Raw genomic sequence first — 21,928 nt, 5'->3', positions numbered from 1 at the left:
CCAGATTATTGCACCTAAACTTGACACCTGCTCGGCGGCGCCCCACCGCCCACCTTCGCCCACACGAGCACCGACTATAACGACGCACCTTATGGCTAAATCAATTTGTCGCGCGAAAGCGGGCCGACAAAGCAGTATCAACTGACCCGAAGAAGCAAAAATGGGCATTTCGTATCTCTCGTCACGTGTTCGCCCTCAGGATCGAGTTCCAAGACGGCCAGCTTTCAGATTTTCCTTCGGAGGAAACTTACTAGACCACAAACTGCCTGCCGCTATAGTTTTGGCGAAGAAAGATATCAGCGCAAGTGTTTACCGCACCTTTTAATTCCGGGGAGACCGGGCAGGATCGCGATTCCCGCCCACGTGTCGCCCCCCCTTCCCCTTTAATCGGATCACCTGGATCAAAGAGAGACGCCGATTCGCTTTCCTCCTGGCGCCGTGACCTCGAAAACGTCGGCCGGTCCACAACGCTGACGTCTGTCCCGCTGTTTGTTTGTGCGCCGAGATACCCGTGGGAGTGACAGCGAGCGAGCGAGCGCGGTGCGAGGCTCTGGAAAGTGGATCGAGCGTCAGAGTCACCGCGCGCACCGGATCGGGATCGGACGCCGGCCATCAACCACTTCCCCGAAGAACGCCGGGGATCGCCGCGCGCGTATCGAAGGGACCTGGCCACTTCGCGGATAGCGGGCGCGAAGGAAGGAGGGTTTAGCGCACCCTGGGGACCTGCCAACTTGCGTGAGGCTTACGTAAGCGTCAAGACGCAGCGCCCTTCCAATGCGACCGGCGCTTTTGAAGTTTCCAGAAAGTATTATACACTTTCGCGGAGGAGGACATTCTAGGGGACCGCGCGCCCAAGCTTCCGTTACGGGGCAGCTGCACCTCGGAGGCGTGCAGGGAGGTATTTCAGGGGTCTTCCAGAATCTTTATGTATGTGTATACTGCTGGCTTCACAGGTCTGCTTTGAACGTGCGCGCGCAGTCCAGACATTGGTTCCTGCTGAAGGTTGGACGACTGAAAGGCCTCCGTGTGCTGCTTTCTGAAATGCAGGCGACTTTTCGCGTCCTCGTGCGCGTATTAATAGGCAACTCAAAAACTGATCACAGACCGTTCTCTGGGGCGCCGCAGTTTCCGTTCCTCGGCGACGTAAACACTCGAGGTTGCCTCGCATTCCAAGTCGAGACAGAGAGAGAGTGAGAGGAATTAGCGAGGAATGCGTAACTCGTACGATTTCCGCGCCCCATCAATTAGTTTCGTCGTTTATCCGATCATTGTTGTAACTCCAGAAAATCTGAGTTTTAAACATCTTCTCTAACAAGCATAAACACGCGTAAGGCAAGCACCCGGGCTCGACACAAACACGCCGAATGGCGAAGGGGTCGACAAAGTAAACACTCAGCCGGACGACGTTGAACAGTCATTCAAAAATCGGTCACGCCGTCTTAGCTGCACAACCGCGAGAATCCACGGCGATGCGAGCGGAATTAGAAAACGGGACGTATGGCCATTCTAGTCTTAAGATAATTTTACAGTTAACTTTTTTTTTTTTTTTTTGTAACGTGTCGGAACCATCATGTCGGGTTACATGATGCTTCCGATAACAGGAGCTGTGTCTAAGCTTGCCATGAGATGTTTTCGTACAATGTTGCGATAGGTAAAAATACAAGGTGTGTGGCCTTGGTTTAGTGGTTAGCATACCCAACCGGATATTGGGAGACCCAAGGTTCAAATCCTGACTCCGCCGTTTAATCTGGCTTTCGGCAGAGTCAGGATTTGAACTCTGGGCCTCCCAATGCCCGGTTTAATCTGGCTTTCGGCAGAGTCAGGATTTGAACTCTGGGCCTCCCCATGTCCGGTCGGGTATGCTAACCACTACACCAAGGCCCCACACCTTGTATTTTTACCTATCGAAACATTGTACGAAAACATCTGATGCCAAGCTTATACACAGCTTCTGTTATCGGAAGCATCATGTAACCCGACATGATGCTTCCAACACGTTACTAAAAAAAAAAAAAGTTAACTGTAAAATTACCCAAAGACTAGGATGACCAGAAATCCCCGTTTTGGCCGGGATTGCCCCGTTTTAGAGGTTCATTTCTGCAGTCTTGTCGTTTTGTCTGATTATAGCCAAACGGGGAACTTGCTTGCGAAATCAGTACCAAGCGAGGAGAAGCAAACAAGAAATGAAACATAGTATAAAAGTGTTATCTCCTATAGTGTGTGATTTTTAGCTTTTTCTGTTTTCTGTGACTTCACTTGGCAATAGTTTTGTTCACACAGACCTGTGTATGGGGCACTTTTTTTATATTACTATATTTGACATACTTGGGTTTTGCAGAATGGTTAAGAAAGGCGCTTGTGTACTCAACTACTCGACGAAAAGCCCCATTGCGTTCTCACAGTAAACTGAATAGCAGCAGAATTTTCTCCAATATATATATATATATATATATATATATATATATATATATATATATATGTGTGTGTGTGTGTGTGTGTGTGTGTGTGTGTTTTACTTACAATTTGTTTTTTATTCGAAAAATTTTGTAAGTGCAATGGTTTTGTACCTCAAATAATCATCAAGCAAGAAAAATTCTGGCAGACTGAACACGAGCAAAAAGCAGTACTTTTTTGATCAGACCGGAAGGTTGAGCTTTCTCTCCATCTTGCACTTCGTTTGTCAGTTACGTGAGCTGCAAGCAAATCATTCCGCGAAAGGAGGAAACAAAAACAAGATAATGCCGTATTGCAAGTAAAGCAGAACGTAAAACATGCTAATAAATTATTTTTTTTTTACTAAGTAAAAAAAAATTCAAGCTGAATTTGTGTGGCGAGATTTATATATAAAAAGTAGTTAATTGAATTGTACTTTAAATGTACAGTAATTCTTTCGACCTTTTGACTTTTCGACCTTTCTTTCCTTTGAATAATCTGACGGATTGACCAATCAGTCTGCCATGTTTAAAAGTACATTTAGTGATAATTATTTTCTTTTTTTTCTGGCTACCGTGATTTAAATAAAATTAATCTGATTTAAATCCATTAAATCTGATTTAAATCCTATATATCTGGTTTATTTGATTTTTGCAAAAAGCATGTTTTTCCTTTCCACTCCAATCCAACGTTATTTTCCCATATAGTAACTAAGTGTTACTTTTTTAACCAGCCATCAGATGGAATGCGCGAAACTCAACATAATTCGATATGTCCAACTTACTTTTTAGGTCACTCTAGCCAGGTAACTAATGTGAATCTAAGTAAAACACGTATTGTACGCAGCACGGAAAAGAAATGATTAAGGGTCTCATGATCAAACTTGGAAAACCTATACTCTTTTGTCTGTTTTGTGCCGTGCGAGGAGTAACCATTAAGAATAACGAAGTAATGGCAACGTACTGGGCAATAAGTGCGATTGAACAGTCCAAGTTTGTTGCCAGGCTTGCTGGCCGTCAGGACAACAAACAGTCTTGCCTCCAGCCGTTGCAGTCTTGCGAATAAAAAGCATCTCACCTTACCTTAAATGTTCAAACAACGTTCGCATCTGACAGATTCCTTCTAACCTACACCCCGCAGCACACCATATCCATATTCAATCAGCTATCCACGACAGTTGATGAAGTTTGACCAGCGCACTTCGGTTTCATGCCAGGGCTTTCAAAATACCTAAGCCTTCGAAACTATTTCCAGTTAGAATTAATTTTTACAGCGACGACGAATACCACTCACGGACACCGTAAACGGTCGTGGCATATATTTTTTTCTCTTCTCTGTAGCGCAGCCAGACGTGGAAGAAAACAAATCTGTTGCACCAGGCGCTGAGCCAACACGTGGCTCGACCGAGCCAACAGGGAAAGTTTGTGAAAGCAGGGGTGACGGATGTTATTTTCCTCCCCGGCAGCGCCATACTTGGAGGAGCAGAAACGCTGCCTTTGTGACCAGATGACGTCTGTGGCTACGAGCTCCTCGCGCCTTTGTGTTCCTCAAGCAGCTGCTAGGAAATGGAGGTCTGCAGTTACGCAGAGGCCGCGACCATGAAAAAAGTCAACGCTCTATGCTCCTGGGAAATACTTTGAAGGAGACGTGCGGCGGATTTCCGTGATCAGTCCGTGGTTTGCGGGAGATTTGTTTGTTTTTATATATATATATATATTTTTTATTTTTTTTATTTTTTTTATTTTGAGATGCATACACCAGTCGTCAAGAGGCTTACGAACTTACTTCAATGCCCGGCGCCTCTCTTCCCAGCATTTGCCCCTTCACGCGTTCAGATGGATCACGTCGGTGTCCCTAAATCGGGGTCCGCGAAAGAGGGCCCCGTATCGCCGCGTGTATTCAATTGCACAACAAGATCCGGATATCATCTCGATTGGCGTCGAGGCAATTTCGCAATTTCGTGCCACCCCCCCCCCCCCCTCCCCCCCCCCCCCCTCGAACCGATTCCCAAAGTACCATATAAAACGACTCCGTAGAACTTTGCATCCCTACGTGGGTTGTTTAGGAATCTCAATGTCGTTATCTCCGTATAAAGTCTTCCATTTCCTCTCAAAGCCGAGAGGCTCACGCGAGAAAGCAACAACGTTCTAAAATGAAATTCGAAAAAAAAAAAAAGAAAGGCACCGCCCACACATTCAAGCGCAGGAAAACAAAGATTACTGCTTTGCTCGCAGACTCGCTGCCGCGTGACAAATTGCACAGTCGTAAGCTTTACTCGGAAAAAAAAAATACACACACTATATAATAATCAATAGCTCCATAAGAAGCAGCAATGTGACGTAATAGCTCGGAGCATGTGATGGAAAGGAAGAGGTGGAACAAAAAGAAAAAGATAAAAAAAGAAAAAAAGAAATGCCGTCTGCTTGGTGAGAAGGGGGCAGCTGTGAGGTCCAGGAAAGGGGAAACGTTTCGTGGACGGAGAGCTCGTGGAGACGATCGTCCCTTCGAGAGTATACCAGTTCTTCCTGTTGACGCAGCCCAAAGCGTATACATCCTTTAAAAACATTTCAACAAAGCAAAGAGGGGGAAACTTCAATGTCGGCGGACAAGCCACCGCACCCCTCGTGAAGATGATCGAAGGAATCTTCGAGACCCCTCACGGCCAGCGATGACCTTGCTTCCTGGACCCCAAGCGTGTCCAGCCCTGGACGACGGCTGACCTATCTCAGGAGCCCGCGCAGTAGGCGGTCAGCGAGCGTGACGCGCATGCGCAATGAAACACGTAGGAGTCTCAACGGCGGACGTTGCCGCGGTCCGCGGTCACGCGTAGCTCTGGTGCAAGACCCGGCCAATTCATTCATCAGGGCCCAAGGATCTCGCGGACGTCGTCTGCTGCTCTTCCGTAGGGGTGGCTTTGGTCAACTAAGTGGTGATCAGAAAGAGATCCGTTGCTTGGCGTGCTCGATCGGGTCGGATACCGCTTGGAGTCGCGCGCGGGGCTATGGCCAAGGCATCGCGGGAATAGTTGGGTGGCGATGTTGCGGAGGGAGGCTGCAGGGCCACAGTTGCCCTGGTGGCTGACCTCCGCACCTGAACTTGTTGGAATGGAGCCGCTGTTGACCCACCGTTCCGCCTCTAATGCTCACCAGGGATTCCACCCAAAGGTCAAATTCGAATAGAACGTGCCCGTGACTAGCGATGTTCCGATATGAGAATGAATCGGCTGGCGCATGGCGGTTGATGGACTCCAAAATTCGTGTTTGTTTCGGCGTTTTTTTTTTTCTCTCTTTTATTTAGTTGGATTTACGCGGTGTTTTATTAAATAAAACATGCCACTTGGGGGACACCCATACTCGTGTTGTCATTGGGTTGGCGAGGAGCGGACCGACTGAATGATGGTCTGAGCTCCATGATATCTATTCTTGCTTCATCTGCCTGAAACTTAATGTGGGTGTATAATTTTCCAAAATATTACGAAATTTGCCTGAGTATTCCCGAACACTCGATTGTTTCTTCTCAGCATTGCATGCAGGATGGCTGCCCTTCGTGCCCGCTATTGCAGAACACGTGAAATATTGTGCGTCTGCACATCCGGGGGAGGCAGTTCGAGATTGTAAGTAGCGACGATTCAAAATAGGACTGTGCGCTGATCAAGAATTTTTAACCGATTAATCGATAGTCTTTATTCGACTAATTAATCGGTTTGTCGGCCTAATATGATTGATAAATGATTAATAAATTATAAAAGTAACATACATTTGCAGAACAGAATTGCTAGAATTCGTACAGCCTAAGCGATGCAGGAACAGTACGTTTTAATAACGCCATTTCATTACATTTAGTGCTTTGTTGGGAGCAAATTCACATCCCATAGCAGAAGTAGAGGAGAGAAAAGAATGAAATGTAGTATACCCCTTTTTACAGCCGTCAACTTCCCAGCAGCTAAGTACTACTTAGAGGGTTGCAAAGTATGGGCTATGTGGTATTTGCCCAGAAATATTTATTTGATTCCAATATGAGACACTGGACTTTTTAAAGCAAGCAGAGCGGTGCTTTCCTCATTCCTCATCTCCCTTGCCATAGGTATGCAACAACACGAAAAGTGAAACATGTAGCTAATGAGAAAGAATATTCTGTAAGGAGGTAAAGATCAAATATAGAACAGAAAAATAAAATAGGCAAGCTTATAATAACAAAGTTGTACAGACAAAATTAACGTCAACTTAAAATAAATTTTACTCTGATCGTTCCTCACGATTGTATTAATAAACTGTACGTATGGCAGTATTTTCTACTTTTTTTTTGCGCGCTTAATTCTCCATAAATAAAGCAGCATATTTAAGTTTGACTGATGCAGCGAGTTCATTTAGCTTGTTAGCGAGTTCATCTGTTGTTAACACCCTTTCGCACAGCAGAGAAATAGCTGGAACACCTAGTGATACGTTTCCCTAATGGAGTAAGGTCAGAAAGCATTCGACTTCGAAGATTCCACCCATCTTGAAAACATGGCGTCCAGGAGAAGCATTAGTCTCCAAAGTGCTTAAATATTTGGTGTTAACAGCGACGAAGATGATACTCGAGGCAACCTAATAGGAGGGTTTAACTTTTGGACCGATTAGTCGGTCAAAAACCTTGTTGACGATTAAGCATTTATCGATTAATCAATCGTTAGGTTAATCAATTAATTTCACCGCCCTAGTTAAAACGTTGTTGTGGATAGCCGTGTTTTTGTTCGCAGAGTTTAGCATCTGCTAAGCCTAAACGTCAAGGCTCTTTTTTTTTTCTTTTTTTTTTAAGCAATTAAGTTTGTGATGGAGGTCACGGAACGAAATAATTTATTTTACCGGAGCTCTGGGTTCGGGAAAAAGTTACAACCGTAGCTTTTATCCCATTCTCCGATGAAAAGGTATACTTCCAAAGCACCGGCGAAAAAGCAAAAGGCATGGACCGATGTCGTCGTGCGTTCGCGCGCAAACTTTATATCTTCGTCCAATGTTTGACAGAGGGAACGCGTGGCGTGGGTCGTCGATCGAGTTTACGATGAAAGCTCTCACACGCACGCACACACACACACACACACACAAATAAAAGATGGCTCCAGAAGATGAAGACGCTCACAACGAGCTCCACGCCGAGAGTATTCGTCATTTCGGGCGGAGGGGCTTTCAAACGAGTGCGTGGGGAACTTGGTCACATCCTGCAGGCGCCCTCCTGTCTTTGGGTGTTGGCCTTACATCGTCCTGTTTCTCCACATCGAGTGAAACGGGCGGGAGGGGGGTACGAGAAGGGACTTTCACCCGGAGTCATGTAAATGAGCAAGAGAGCGAACGACCAGAGACGCCTGCCTACTCGGCGGCACGCGCTTCGAGCTGGAGACGTGCTCCCGGCATCGTATTGTGGCACCTCCCGTATACAATCACACTCGATAATACGCACACTCGTTTTGTTCGCGCGGAGGGGGCTTGGCCTATGGCACGCGCAGTCGTGAATTCGAATTCGCCGGTGCAGTGTGGCCAGACTCGCAGGGAGGACGTTGTTTGGAGAACGGGGGGGGGGGGGGGGGGGGGGGGGGTCTAGGCTAATATTTGATAAATTGCAGAAGCTGACACCTATCGCGCAATGCGTCCTTCTTCAGCACATCACAACCAGGCCTATGCGACCTTGCTCAGCACATTTCAGAGACACGTGCATCCTAACATACAAACTTGAGCAATTCAACCCCAGAAGTTACGAGCAAATTGTAGAAGACATCCGCTTGGCCGCATGATTAGAATGAGGAGTTTCCGTTGAGCAAGGTTTCGAACCCCTTCATTGCACAACTGTACCCTTGCGCCTATAAACCGCGCCGTTTAAAAAAAAAAAAAAGCTACATTTACAGTTCTTAGGATGCTGCTAGCTATTTTAAGATGCAAATAACAATAATAATAATAATAGAAACATGTTTGTCTAATTATATAAAGCAATCAAAGCCAACCTTCTCGAAGTAATGAGCCTGAATGAGCTGTATTTCGATCCATTATACTTTAAAACAAACAAAACACGCGAGCTCCTTTTTTTTTTTTTTTTTTTCGCAGGAGAAACAGATTTGAAGGCGAAATATCATCCAGATCATGCCACAATAGACAGGCTATGAGAAATGTGCATTCGTTTTGTTTACTGGCAAGTTTAGCACTGAATATCTCATCTGCTAGCTGTTATACTATGTACGACCTCCTTGGACAACTATTACACAAAAAGGAGAGGAAACGTGACGGGAAATGCGAGTGGAAACACGCAATTCTGTAATAAAACTCGGGAGAGTATTTTTTTCTTATTTTTTTTTTACAACAAACATTTGAGGGAACCCCAGCGTGAGTCCTCACATTTATACAGTAAATGCCAAGCAGATCACGCGTTTTTCTACGGAAAAACTGAATATGTATGATCGTTTCAACGCGATAGCGCTTACCTACCTGACTGGGGTAAGCTGGGATAAGCCGATTAAAGGGGAGAAACATTGGCGTTTTGCTACGAGTGCAATGCGGGGCAAGATGCACGCAGGAATTCCTCTCTCGTTCTGACAGCTTTAGAACGAGAAGGTGTAGCCGGTCTGATCACCTGGTCATCACTCAGGAACCCACGAAATTGCCGCATCAATCGACGATAACAATCTGGAACAGACGCCGTCATGATTGGTTACGCCCAAGTACGTATCCGTTTCCGGCCTATCTGATTCACTGTTGAGCATCAATTAAAAACACAGCTGAAACCTCAAATGATCACCGTGCAATCTACCTTGACCTTGGGGGCCAATCTCTACAATCATCTATGGAGAGAGCTCTGCAAACGATGAAGTAGAAAACACATTTCGACCTAAAAATGCAATCATGGGCAACGTGATGCTTAGTGCCACAACGTCAACCTAAATTTTAGCGTGAAACGTTCTTTCTGCCTCGACATTCGTCAAACTCCCGATTGCAGTGATTGGCTCTCTCCGCATGTGGACTGTATACAGGAGTGGGCATCGTAGGGCGTATCACCATTAAACGAACAAAGGGTGCGATCAACCTCCATTTCATTATTACCGGGTATACGAGGGTTAGAACATCGTCCAACAAGAACAATGAACATCCGATCATGACGCGAAGAATGTGTTCCTAATTAATCACGCTCCGCATCGCGCGATTCGTCTGCGACGACAGCGAATAAATAGGCAATATACACGCGCTCGGACTTGAAACATCGAGAGGATTCAACCGCGCTGGTTGGTCCGATGCCCGCAGAATGGAAAACAAGGTCTTGACGGCTGCGATTCCCAGCAACGCGTGGTTGCGAATCAAAGCTCAAATAAAACAAATCCGCATCGTCAAAAGCTGCCTCATTTAAAGGACACTCCTCTCTGCAGCGGCTGGAAGAAAATCCAGACGTGAAAAGGCGCTTCTCGGCGACGCAAAACACGACAAGCAGGTGTTCGATCCAGAGCCGACCCCCTGCGCGATATTTGTCAAGAACACTGCGGAATTCGATCCATCAGTCGAATGCCCACGCCGAATGCCCACGTGAGCTCAAAGACGAGGTCCGTCTATAGGAGTGCCGAAGGCAGCCTGTCTCGGGTTGCCTCCGTTCAACGCTGCAACAGCCGTCGCCTGCCGTCGCACGCTGCGCGCTTGAGGCCATCCCAAATTGAACGGCCACTCATTTCTGGAGCTGTCAATGGTTGGACTCGCTTCCCCCTCACATCCAGCCGCCATGTGGCGTTCTCTTATTTTTCAATAATGGTTAATTGATTCTGGGCAACATTGGTTTATTTAACAGGGACGCGCCCAAAACTGCTTTTCAAGGACAGCTTGTCCACGTCGCTCGCTAGGCGCCTCCGGTTGCACGGAAACTAATTACCTCTGTTTTTCTTTTGTTTTTGTCCCTTGCTTTACGCGCACGTAGAATGCGGTGAACAGCTTCGCGAGCACACATCTGCAGTGCCGGCATATCGGGATTTTGGAGCTGTTGATACGCGCGCCGGCGTTTTTATTTGTTCCTTCGGTGATGGATTGAGTGCGCGAGTCACGCGTTGGTTATGGCAAATGGAATCGAGTTTCTGGTATCAAGCGGGTCGCCTATAGGAAATCATCGCTCAGTAAATTAGGCGGTTATTAATGAGTCATGTTTTTCGCACTGTTTCCGCGTAGGGAAGCAATTTATTTTTCCTTTTCGTCTCTTTTTTTGTTTCCAACAAGGCGGATTGCTTATTGTAAGATTGCGAGCTCGATCGACTTTGCTCTTGAGAGAAAAGAGTAATAAAAGATGGCGGAACTTGCGAATGTGTGACAACCGTAATCACTCACGCGCACGTGCTTCACTATAGACCAGCTACGCAGGAGTTTAGGTGCGACCGGCGGAACCGTGGGCGCTTGTCGTACGCCTAGGGAACACACGGGCGGCAAGGCTCGCAGGAAGTGCAGGCCCGGCCTTTTGTTTCTGCTAGCATGTCTTGCTAATGTATACTTTCCTATATATAAGTCACACCTGCCAACTACATATATATATATATATATATATATATATATATATATATATATATATATATATATATATATATATATATATATATATATATGGCCTACACAACGCACTAGTTACGTAATAAACATAGACCCACAAGTACAAATCCCCCCCCCCCTCCCCCCCCCCCCGCAGTTCTCATTGTTTAAGCAAGGGCTAGCGACATCGAATCGCTTAAAGTGAGACACGGATAAATATGTTCGAGTATGAGCCTCTGGTGAAGATGAAGAACGGTGCAAAGTTTCGAGATAATTTCGGTTGGCCACGGAACCCAAGAGGAACATTTCTTAGCTAAGTAGTTTATCTGACACCATTCAACAGGCCAGCTTACTCCAAACACTAGTCTGAGCATGAAATGAGAACGTAATAAGACCCTATAATTAGCGGTCATGTACGTTTCAAGCCAGTCAGACACGATATATCAACATACTGCAAAAGTCTGTGATATATGAAGCTCTTTGTAATGACACCGCAAACTTTCTTTGGCGTATTTCACGCAACAACTATACGCTGCCGACCTCAAGTAGCTCAAAGGTTTGGACGGTAGTGTACAATCAGCGGATTGCCTTCAAGATACTATAATTCGAGATCCAAGCCATCTGTACAAAACGCCTCCGATGGGAAATACAAGATCCATAATTACTGACAGAACGTAAACAAACTTTTCTTTTGGTCTATGCGATTGTCGACCAATGTAGGCAGGAGCTGTTTTCGTTGTAAACACGTCGGGGTTAAACTTGGATTTGCTAATCGTATGTTAGTTTCGGCGAAATGATGGCAGAGAATTTAAATAAAATGAGAATGACCCATCGGTTTTTACTTGCCTTCACAGCGTTACGTGGCGAAACACAAAAACAAAAGGCCGGGCCTGCACCCTCTTCAATGTACTTATTTTGAGGGCATTTGAAATAAATAAAAATATTGATATCGGCGACTAAGCCGTGCGGAAAAGCCCGACAAAGCGACATATCAAACGTTGGCAAGGCTGTCATGAGTAGATTCCCCATAATAATTTAGTGGCTAACTGAGTGTCTACAATGCAAACTGACTACTCGATGCATGCTATATTTCATAATCAGAATCTCAGCTTTGCATAATCCCACAACGTGAGCAATTTAGAGGCATTCTTGGATGCCAGTAAAGCATTTAAAAACAAGTACCTACCACTCACAGTTCTTAGAACAGCTAGTCATCGCAACCCTTTCGGAGGCATTACTGACCCCGCGAGGTGTTTTCAAAAAATTATATTTTTTCTTGAATTTCGCCACGCGTAAAGAAATTATAAATATTTCAGCTTTTTTCGCTGTTGTTTTCATTGCACTGCATTTTTGCTTGCCTCCAACTTATGTAATGCCATCCACCGGACCAATAAATTAAATAACTAAAGGGTAGAACGGATTAATCGAAACAGAGGATCGGCGAAGCGGACACAAAGCACGGAGGTCAGAACGTACTTAGTGTTTCTTCTTCGCCACTCCCAAGTACTATAATCCTGAAATATTTTCTAGTGCAAGCCGCGCTACAGAAGTATTAGCGTCGAGATGCTTCAGTGGCACCCTTAATAACCGTAGTGTCACGACCTTAACGCCGTAACGTCACGAGTTCTGATACTGGCTACTTATCATCAGCTGCGAACGGCAAGTTCAATGGTGTGAGTAAAAAAGTAAAGCGGAAACCTGGAGTCATCGCATTCTAGTTGAGAGGCTGACGTCACTCTTATTTCCATCGATGAGAGCAGAATCAATCCCACTGAGGACGTCATAGTGAGTGTTTGTAAAATCGTGGAAAGGCAATCACACCGACGCTTTTGGTCACGCACGTCGCCAAATAATATATACATTTTTTTTTTTCCTGTGATTCTTTGCCGACACACATCACACGTCTTCTTGGGGTGTCTGCCATCTGTTGGACGGCCTGAGTCGTATTAAGAAAGAACAGAACTACCGCACAATGCCAAAATCGGAACGAAAAAAAACAACAAAATTAGCGAAAGACAGATGTTTCAACTGACCATTGCGAGGAAGTAGAACTTTTCGAACTCGTACTCTTGGTCCTGGATGGCCGAGAGGGAGTCGGCCACGAAGGCGTGCTTGGACAGGGCGTCCGCGCCGTTCTTGCAGATCCAGGACAACACCTGTAACGGAGAGAAAGGAGAAGCCTTACAACGACGTCGTTATGTAGACTGCCGTTTGCTCATCAACTGCGTTGCATAACATGCTTATCAGACTCACGCATGCTATATATGCCGTTGCCGGAGCTCGAATTAACCGACACGGCCAGACAAAACTACCAGATTAAACCTTCCGTCCACCGGAATGAAACGACTGCCGTTTTCGTTCGCTTTGCCTTATTCGTTGTTCGAGCTTATTGTTTCGGCAACCATGCGAAAGGGTAGCGAGGCAGATGATGCCCCAGCAGGCCAGTGCTGAAGAACAACGTTTTAATTTTTTTTTTTTTTTTTTTCTTTTAACCCGATGGCGACGACAAGGGGAGAAAGCCGACGTTACAAAGCTGCCGACAGGTATTTCGGTGATTGTCCAGGGCGGGAGTACGCGTTCCGAAACAGGTCTGCTCACGGCAGCCGTGACGGGGTCCCGTCCCGAGGAACCACACCGACACCATGTTCCCGAACAAGGACGGCAGTCGCGCTGTGAACGGCGAGCTTTGTTCGGCGGAACAATCGGGAACACCTGCCATTCTTCCGCGCCCCAGCCGCGGAAAACGCCGACCAACGCGATGCTCACGCAGATTGGAACCCGAAACGGGGTTAAATCGCGGGCTTGCTCTCAAAGTGCCTAATCTCCTCGGTGAGATGAGGCGACGAAAGAGGACCGTTTGTGATGGCTTTGATGAAGACGATGCCACGGTCCTGCTGAAAGTGTATCGGCACAAGGCCGACCCTTTGTGCGGACGTGTGCTTGGAGGTGTTTGTGCGAGGTGCGACGAACTTGCACGGGCGGGAAGGAAGAAAAAGAGAGAAGAACACACGTCTCACATTTCCACTCGAGACAAATAAAAGAAAAGCGACCAAGAAGGTCAGAGGTCTCCGAAGGACCGGAGCGATGAGGTTATCCCTTCATCACGTCCGTGCTAAGAAGGTGAAGCTGCACTGTTTGGTGGCCTTCTTACGCTGCGCGCCTTTTGGATTTATTTTTGCTCGCGGGATTTATGCTCAAAGCGGCGATTGATATCGTTCTTACATTTACTCTTCTCCGGGTGCCCGAATGGGCCAAAGTGGATTCGCTGCTTTGACGAGCCTTTCTTTGCCTGGAAAGATTTGGGACGCGATCGGGTCATCCTCGGTGACTTTCCGGTGCGGACAATGCTAAAAGCTAAGAGTTACTCAGGCCGAAGTCCGGAGATCGAGGAAGTGACACCAATTGAGCGAGAAACCAGACGACATAAACGTTTACGAAGGCTGCAGCTGGTGGACCCTGACCCAACTCTTAGCCGTTATTCCATGGTGTGGCGAACCAACTTCACAGTGTCACTAGCTCAGGACGTGACATCTGGTGCACGAACTGCCCACACGCAACTGCTGTAGGCCTCTGAACATCGGCCGCCAGATACGCTTACTGACACCATTGCGGCACACGCCAGCCAGACAACCGTAAATTATAGTGCGCCTATAGTCACGAATGGCGGTCAGAAAGCTGCACTGAACGTGCAACTGACTGAAACAAAGAATGTCCAATGTTACACCGAGGTTTATTATTAGTGCTGCTTTAAGCGCGACGAATACTGAAAGCGATAAAATGTCTAAAAACTTCCGAAACGCCATAATAATAATAATAAAAAAAAAGCCTATCGTTCGAACAGAAATGGTTTATGAATTCAACACAGAAGTATACTTTTAATTAATATTATGGGTAACAGACAGGGGGATGGAAATGAAAGTTCTCAGGGTCATTTCATGAAACCTAAATTGCTCGTAAAAAATTATTGTAAAAAAAATTAAAATAGATTTGAGTGGAAACAGGAAAGGATAGAGTAAACACTCTAAAAAAAAGCCCGTGCGTCTACTTTCCCGCACAACACTCAGAGATCCAATCACCGCAACTTACGGAGGCAGCTCAGCGCATGACGATGCTGAAACTTATGTTTAGACCAAAAAAACGCAGTCTGAGTTGTGACATTAAGCAATGCAAAACGTCACGCTTGCATGGCTTAATGTCACAACTCAGACTGCGTGTTTTGGTTTAAACATAAGTTTCGGCATCGTCATTCGCTGAGCTGCCTCCGTAAGTTGCGGTGATTGGCTCTCCGAGTTTTGTGCGGAAAAGTAGACGCACGGGCTTTTTTTAGAGTGAATGACAATTTAAGAAACGCAGAGCATGGCGAGAACCGAGCATTTCATCATCGCCCTTCAGCCAATGAGATTGCAGAATTCGCCGATCAGAACACGTAAGAACCAATCACGAAGCAAGAAGCGTAAAGACATGCCCCGCGTCTTTTAAACATTTCGCGACTATAATGTCCCCGACCAGGTCTTTCACGCTCGATGCCGACCAATGCGTGTGTCGTCTACGAGAAGTTCAGGTTGGTTTATACGTTCCCACCGAAAGGCGCGATCACCCTCCAGAAGTGCGCGTTCTGAAAGAGCACGAGGGTTTGCAATAAGCTAAACAAATCCAAGCAAAATAATCTTTTACAGATCTGGCATGGTGGTTCGCGCGAATTCATGAGTGGATGCGGGCGTGCTTCACGCATTGGAGACTCACGGTATAGCTCGAACTCGATTACTATAGCTTTCTCAAAATGTTTTACTGTGTAATTTTTTTTTTTTTTGTCTTGGAGAGCAGCTGAGGCTCGTTCAGGTGTGCCTGAAGGCCGCAACTGAACATTGGTGCCATACCGACATTACAATGGGGAGAATCTCGCCCCTCGATGCGTGAGAAAGACAGCCCGACCAGTTGTATTCCGGTCGCGTCAACTCCCTTCGTCTTCGGCAGCGGTCGTCCTGCTTCAGGCTTCGTTCCTTACCGCTAGACGAAGCCACGGCGCCGCCCGTTTTCCCGCCTTCTTTCAGCCAGAACAGCAAAGCGGTGCACATTACGTCGTCATCTCACGTAATAGAACGTCCCCATTGTGCGAGAACAAGCGCGCTACTACAAAAAAGAAAATAAAACAACGTGTTTATTTTTTTTTTTCTTTTCGGAACGTCATTAATGGTAGCGTCCCTGTAGCTCAGCGCGCGTGCAGGCTCTCGTCCTCTCCAGGTTTGTCGTTTCGTCGTCAGAGAGCGCAGGTTAGCCTGAGAAAAACTCACACGGGATGTTAGCCCTAAATGACAAGCGAGACCGCTGAAAGTTCATCTTCTCCAGAAGCGGACAGGGGGCCCGCGGTCATTGACACTCCAGCCCAAGTTGGACGCTGCGCGCTGGACGGCTCCAGTCAGTTTCAAGGTCTGCCAGAGGTTCACGTACGGCTTTCACGCAATAGGTGGGTGGGAGAGCCATGATCAGCGGCGGGTGATAAAAGCTCTTTGTGTAGGAAGGAGAAAGCACTAAAGAGACTTGAATTCGGTGCTCGGTATACGAGTGCAGACGACTGATAACGAAAGCATAAAAGCGACCCTCGGAATTTAAAAAAAAGGCGGACAAATGGGCAAGCAGAGCTATCAAAAAGGGGAACAGAGCACTACAGAGAACGTCCTTTATAACAGAGAGTTTTAGTAGACCGTTTTTAAACAGTATAAGCAGCGGAGAGCGGGGCCAAGCGGGCGCGTGCTCAATCTATGCTTCAAAGTGACGGCACGAACTCCCGCTAGCAAAGCGTAACTCTAGAATAAGGTCTGCTAAAAGCCTCTAATAAGTTTACACGATAAGAACGGGTCAGTCCTCTTAATTTCAACACGCACTTCTACAGATGGCTTGCGCAGACGTCGTCGCATCAGCGGCTATTGTGGTGTCTTTGCTTGAGCGCGCACCTTCTGCGGCGTACCCCTTTCGCACCTCGGAATTTGTTTTTCTCGGCCAGAGCAAGTAAGAATGACCACAAACATAATGCGATGACGTCAAGCGCAAGACGTGTATAGAAACATTACCGTTGCGTGACAGGTGGAAAGTGCAGGCATTCCTAGACACACGAGTTACCTCTCTCCGGCTTCTCGCTGTAGCAGTTTTGGAATCCATATGCGTCCTATTCTCGCAGGCGCCTGTTCGTTATTCTAATGGTTCCGTCGTGAAAGGGACCATGAAATGATCTTTCAACTTCTTCCTCCTCAACTCAATTTCTCGAAAGCGAAATTAGATATCACGTGGTCGTGAAGTGCTTAACCGGATCCGGAAGTTCTCCCAGCCGTCTGAAGGGTCGGCGGTGTTAGCTGTTCTAAAATCCCTGGATAAAATTCACGCTTACAAGTACCGCCAAGCATTGTTGTCGAAACGAGCAAGACACATTCCACGAGCAGGTGTTCCACCGCCGTTCGCTTCCACGGGCCGCTCATTTCAGTGCTGCGCCGCCATTTGCTTTTAAGGGCCGCCCGAGGCACGGGCCTCGTGCACTGGTTCATTTGATGTAGGTGGGATACTACAAAGGGATACTACAACGAAATTTCGGCGCTTATTTTGTCGTCTATATGTGTTCAAAGGAGCAGTATCACATCAGACACTCTAATATACTGTTAACTAAGACACGAAAAGGAATTTTAAAACGAATTAAACGATTAGCAAAGAGCACCTGGGCCCGTTTGCTCGAAAAAACCACTAACCGCGGCTAAAGTTAGCCGCAGTATCTAGGTATCTCCTAGGTACTGCGGCTAACTTTAGCCGCGGTTAGTGGTTCGAACAAACGGGCCCTGGTGGTTGTCGCTAACGCCTGGTTTGTATTTGCAGATAGTGAAGACGTTTGTCTCGCCTCCGGCCACGGCAAGAGAAGAGGGGAAGGAGGAACTCCCCTCTTCCCGAGAATCCGTGATGTGTGACCCAGAAGTCGCTATCGTCCCCCTACAAGATTAGAGAAGATTAACCCGCCACCCAAAATTTGTACAAAAGCAGCCGCTTCGGTGGCTGGAACGACTAGGCCATCCTCTCGACGTCAGCGTCGCCGTAGCTTTGCTCGTCCCGAGACGAACTACGTCATGATTGTGTTGGATGTCACGTGGTCTCCGCTGGCTGTTCTCTGAGCGCTTGCCAGAGTGGGCCGCTTATAACGAAAAATACAGCCATTAGGCTCAAAATACAAACGTCCGATTGTCATTTACGGATATTGTGGATCATACTCAACCCATTTTTGAACACGACGGGTATATTTCAAATTTTGTTGAAGTATCCCTTTAAGCCGTTTGCGTTCCTTGCGACTGATTCAATCATCGAGAAATGTGGAGCTATGGCGACAGCTCTCCCAGACTTCTTGCCGACGTGCCCGGCCTTCCACGACTGCCCATGTCGGATTAATTTTGCTTTCATCGACGTAAATAAGAGCAATGTCATATTGTCGACTTGCATGGTGTTGGTTTCGGAATGCGATGACTCCAAGCTTCCATTCATCGTGCTTTCTAAGCACACAAAGGAACTTGTCATTCGCCAGTGATGATAAGCGCCGCCACGGCACATCATTGGCTACAAACGCGAATCCAAATATTCGCTGACAGATTGATTGTTGACGAGCGCATACGTCCGAGTGAAGCCGTGCTCGTGTCCAATACGTGAGATGGGTTCGGCTGACGAGCTCGGGTACCGTGGAGAGTGAAAAGGCAGAGAGATATCGAAGGAAAGGAGGTACGAAATAGTCCAGTAATTCTTAAAATTGTTATCTAATTACATAATTACGTATGTAATTGTGTATTAAGGTTATGTACCCTCGTGTACTAGTTTTCTTTTAACCCCCTAAACGATATGCGAAAAGTAAAAATCACAATCCAAAATCCTTTATTCCAACCCAGAGTTCATTTCATGGTCATGAGCTGGCGACTGGCCTGTTTGACAGGCTCCCATTTTAATGTATTCAAAACAGCGGGTTGCTGTGTCCACACACCCGATCCGACCGGAGGATGGGCGGTTTTTCATGCAGCACCGGGGGAGTAGCGCGCTCGCTGGGCAAGGCATCCATCTCTGGGGCGAAACAATTCGGTAGCACCGGACGAGAGGTCTTCCATCTTGGGCAGAGGACGGTGCTGCCAGTCTGGTCCTTCATCACTGTTCAGGGCGAAAGCGCGCCTGTTCTCGGTTCGCGTTTCTGTCGTACGAGTCACGTTTCGTGTTCGGCCCTCCGGATCATGTTCTTGGTGAGAAAGATTGGTTGCCCGCGCCCGGGGGGACTTGCCCTAGCAAATGTTATGGCGTTTGGTTCTGCAACGCTCCATAACCGCGCTATGATCCACGACCTGTTCGCAATGTAAAGTTATCTTCATTCTGCGATAGAAGGTTCCACTCGGATCTCATGGACGAGAAAAAAAAAAAAAAGGCTTACGTGTCCTAGGCTTGTATCAAGTCGTGTTCTTCGTTACACCATTTGTGAAGGGCCACAACTGACGAAAAAACGTTCTTGTGGTTTGTCAGCTGCAGAGGTATAAACCGGAAGATAACTCCAGCATCAAGACGTACGTTGGCGGGGCCGTCAGTGACCGTGTCCTGCCGATTCCATCAATGAACAGTCGTGCTTGGCAGAAAGCCCGCTTCTGGGAGAAACTGCCAACAGCAAAACAGAGTAAGCGGCCAAAGCAGCGGCGCGACGTTCCCTCGCGCGTGCGCGCGCGTGACGCGCCGAGCCTCTGTTGCACGGAAAGCGGAACCATGTATTATGAATGAGTGTGAGCTGCGTTTCTTCCGTTAAAAATACAATTAAGCTTAATAAATAATAATAAAAAAAAAAAAAATCCGAGGAATAACGTGTACGAAACAGAGCCGTTCGCGTGACAGAATCTTCATCGGACCATTTCTTCTGGGACGTCCGGCTCCTCTCTGTTGTGTAACTGAGAAATGCCCTCTTGCCTTCAATGATACACTAAAAATACTGTGAGGCTTTACGTGAAAGAGCAACGAAGGGCATCTTGCATGCCCCAGTTAATTAAGGACTGAGGGTTGCGTTCGACCACCTGGGAATATTTTGATGTGCAACTGAAATTTACGCAATAAGCCTGGGTCAGATTGCGGGTACATCTGCCGGGATTCGAACCCGCCAACTGGGGCTCCGTAGGCTAGCCTTTTGCCTCGGAGCCACCGAGGCGGCTGAAAATACCACTTAGGCACTTGAAATGCAGGCCCCATATTATAAAAAAAAAAAAAAAAAAAAACAACTAATTATAGGCTGGTATTCGATTTAAAGTGCCGCCTCAATTAAATAACCCATTCCTCGCGAGAAAATACAGCGTATCTGTGGGAAGGGTGGTAAACTCCGGGTATCCAAGGGGCACGCCACCAGTGACAGATTACTTCCTACTGCGAAACGTCCCCAATTGGCTTGACCATGATCGAAGTTCAGACATAAAACCTCTTTCTATGCTTATTAATAAACGCCCGTTTCTTTTTCCTGGCGACATTTCCGATCATTCACGTTGACCTTTCCGAGCGTATTTGTGCCGCAAGCTATAGCTAAAAAATACAAACATAACAACAACAAATATTTTTTTAAGGATCTGATTTCTAAGCTATTCAGCCACGATCAGTGGCTGGGTGTATTTATGTACTGCATAACACCCCTCGCTATTCTCGCTCTGAGGTTTTATAATAGGAAATCCAGCGGACAGGTACCGAAACGATTGAAAACGATGCCTGGACATTACCCTCAAAATTTGAAGCTTGGAAATTCAGAATTTCTAAACTAAAGAAACAATTTCCAAAAGCCGAGTGCGCCGATCGCTCGGAAACTTCCGAGCGATCGGCGCCAGTGTAGTGACGTCAAAGATTGAGTCGTCCTGTAACTGGAGTTTCCCTCCTGCCTCCGACGAAGCGTCCCAAACGGAAGTGTCGTGTTCGCCCGCATCAGGCGGTCAACCGCGCTTCTCCGTGCGTGCCGGCTATCGCTGAGAGCAGACGACGCTGCTTTACTTTCGAGTTTGAAGTTATTTTAGGGCTCTTTCAGCGATCTCAAATTCTTCGAAACGGTGTGAGGTCGAAGAGAAGGCGCAGTGGACTTTTGTGAGCAACGTGAGGAGCCATGTCGCACCGGTGCTGCGTGAAAGGCTGCCCCGGCGGAGGCACAACCGAAAGTACGCTGCGCAGGTTCCCGAAGAATGGGTCAGAGAAGGCGGCCTGGCTAGCTGCAATTCCTGAAGGACTACTGGAGGGTTTTGGATCGAAGTCCTTTATTTGTCCTCAACACTTTGTCGACGAGAATTATGAGGTCAGCTCAAGCGTCTCTAGAGCGTTGGGGGTTCAAGTGGTATCTCGGTTGAGGCGTGGAGTCGTTCCGACGAACTTCCTGCAGCAGGTCACATCACACGAAGCAAAACGTCCGAGGCTACAGGTAAGTCTATAAAACGTAAAGAACTTCGTCCGATTCCCCGACACCCCGATCATCCTCAGTGCGACAGGTGCGGAGCGCCACCATCTTTTCCGGGGAAAGAAAAAACGCCAGGGGGTGACATCACTACCGGACTCTGATTTTCAATATTTCGAAAAAAGGCTCGCAATTGTGCTAAAAAAAAAAAAAAAAAAAAAAAAAAAAAAAAAACACGTTTACGAATGTTGTTATTAAATATTATAAAAATGTCGCTTACAAAGTTCTAAATTTCACAATCGATTACGGCACAAATAAAAAGAAGCGAGGAGGTGAGAAGAGCGAGAGAAGGGCGCCAAAAATATTTAAAAAAAAACGCTCTTGCACGTCTTTTTTTCGCTCTGTGGTATTTTTTGTGTGTCTCTGACGACAACTGGCATTCTTTTAGACAAAAAAAAAAAAGGACATTTGGGGTGTCAGTATTTCTTTAATTGAATAAACTCGACCCGAAACAACGTGGCAAACTGTGTCGATCCCTCAGATACTGCCCGGCTTCAAAACGCCTCTCTGTGTAATT

The 21,928-nt window shown here is 46.8% G+C and overlaps 1 protein-coding gene across 1 annotated transcript in view; it reads right to left on the bottom strand.

Annotated features, from left to right (window-relative positions):
* Positions 1-21,928, bottom strand: part of LOC8036433 (puratrophin-1) — a 164,026-nt gene that overhangs the window by 61,226 nt on the left and 80,872 nt on the right. Inside the window, exon 9 of the mRNA XM_042287382.1 lies at positions 12,983-13,105. Within this exon, the coding sequence (XP_042143316.1) occupies positions 12,983-13,105 (123 nt within the window). The remainder of the gene's footprint in view (positions 1-12,982; positions 13,106-21,928) is intronic.

Source organism: Ixodes scapularis, unplaced genomic scaffold (genome assembly GCF_016920785.2).
Source record: "Ixodes scapularis isolate PalLabHiFi unplaced genomic scaffold, ASM1692078v2 PGA_scaffold9__187_contigs__length_104089568, whole genome shotgun sequence".
Taxonomy (NCBI): Eukaryota; Metazoa; Arthropoda; class Arachnida; order Ixodida; family Ixodidae; genus Ixodes; species Ixodes scapularis.
The sequence above is the reverse complement of the archived record's forward strand: the minus strand, read 5'-3'. Positions and strand labels throughout refer to the sequence as shown.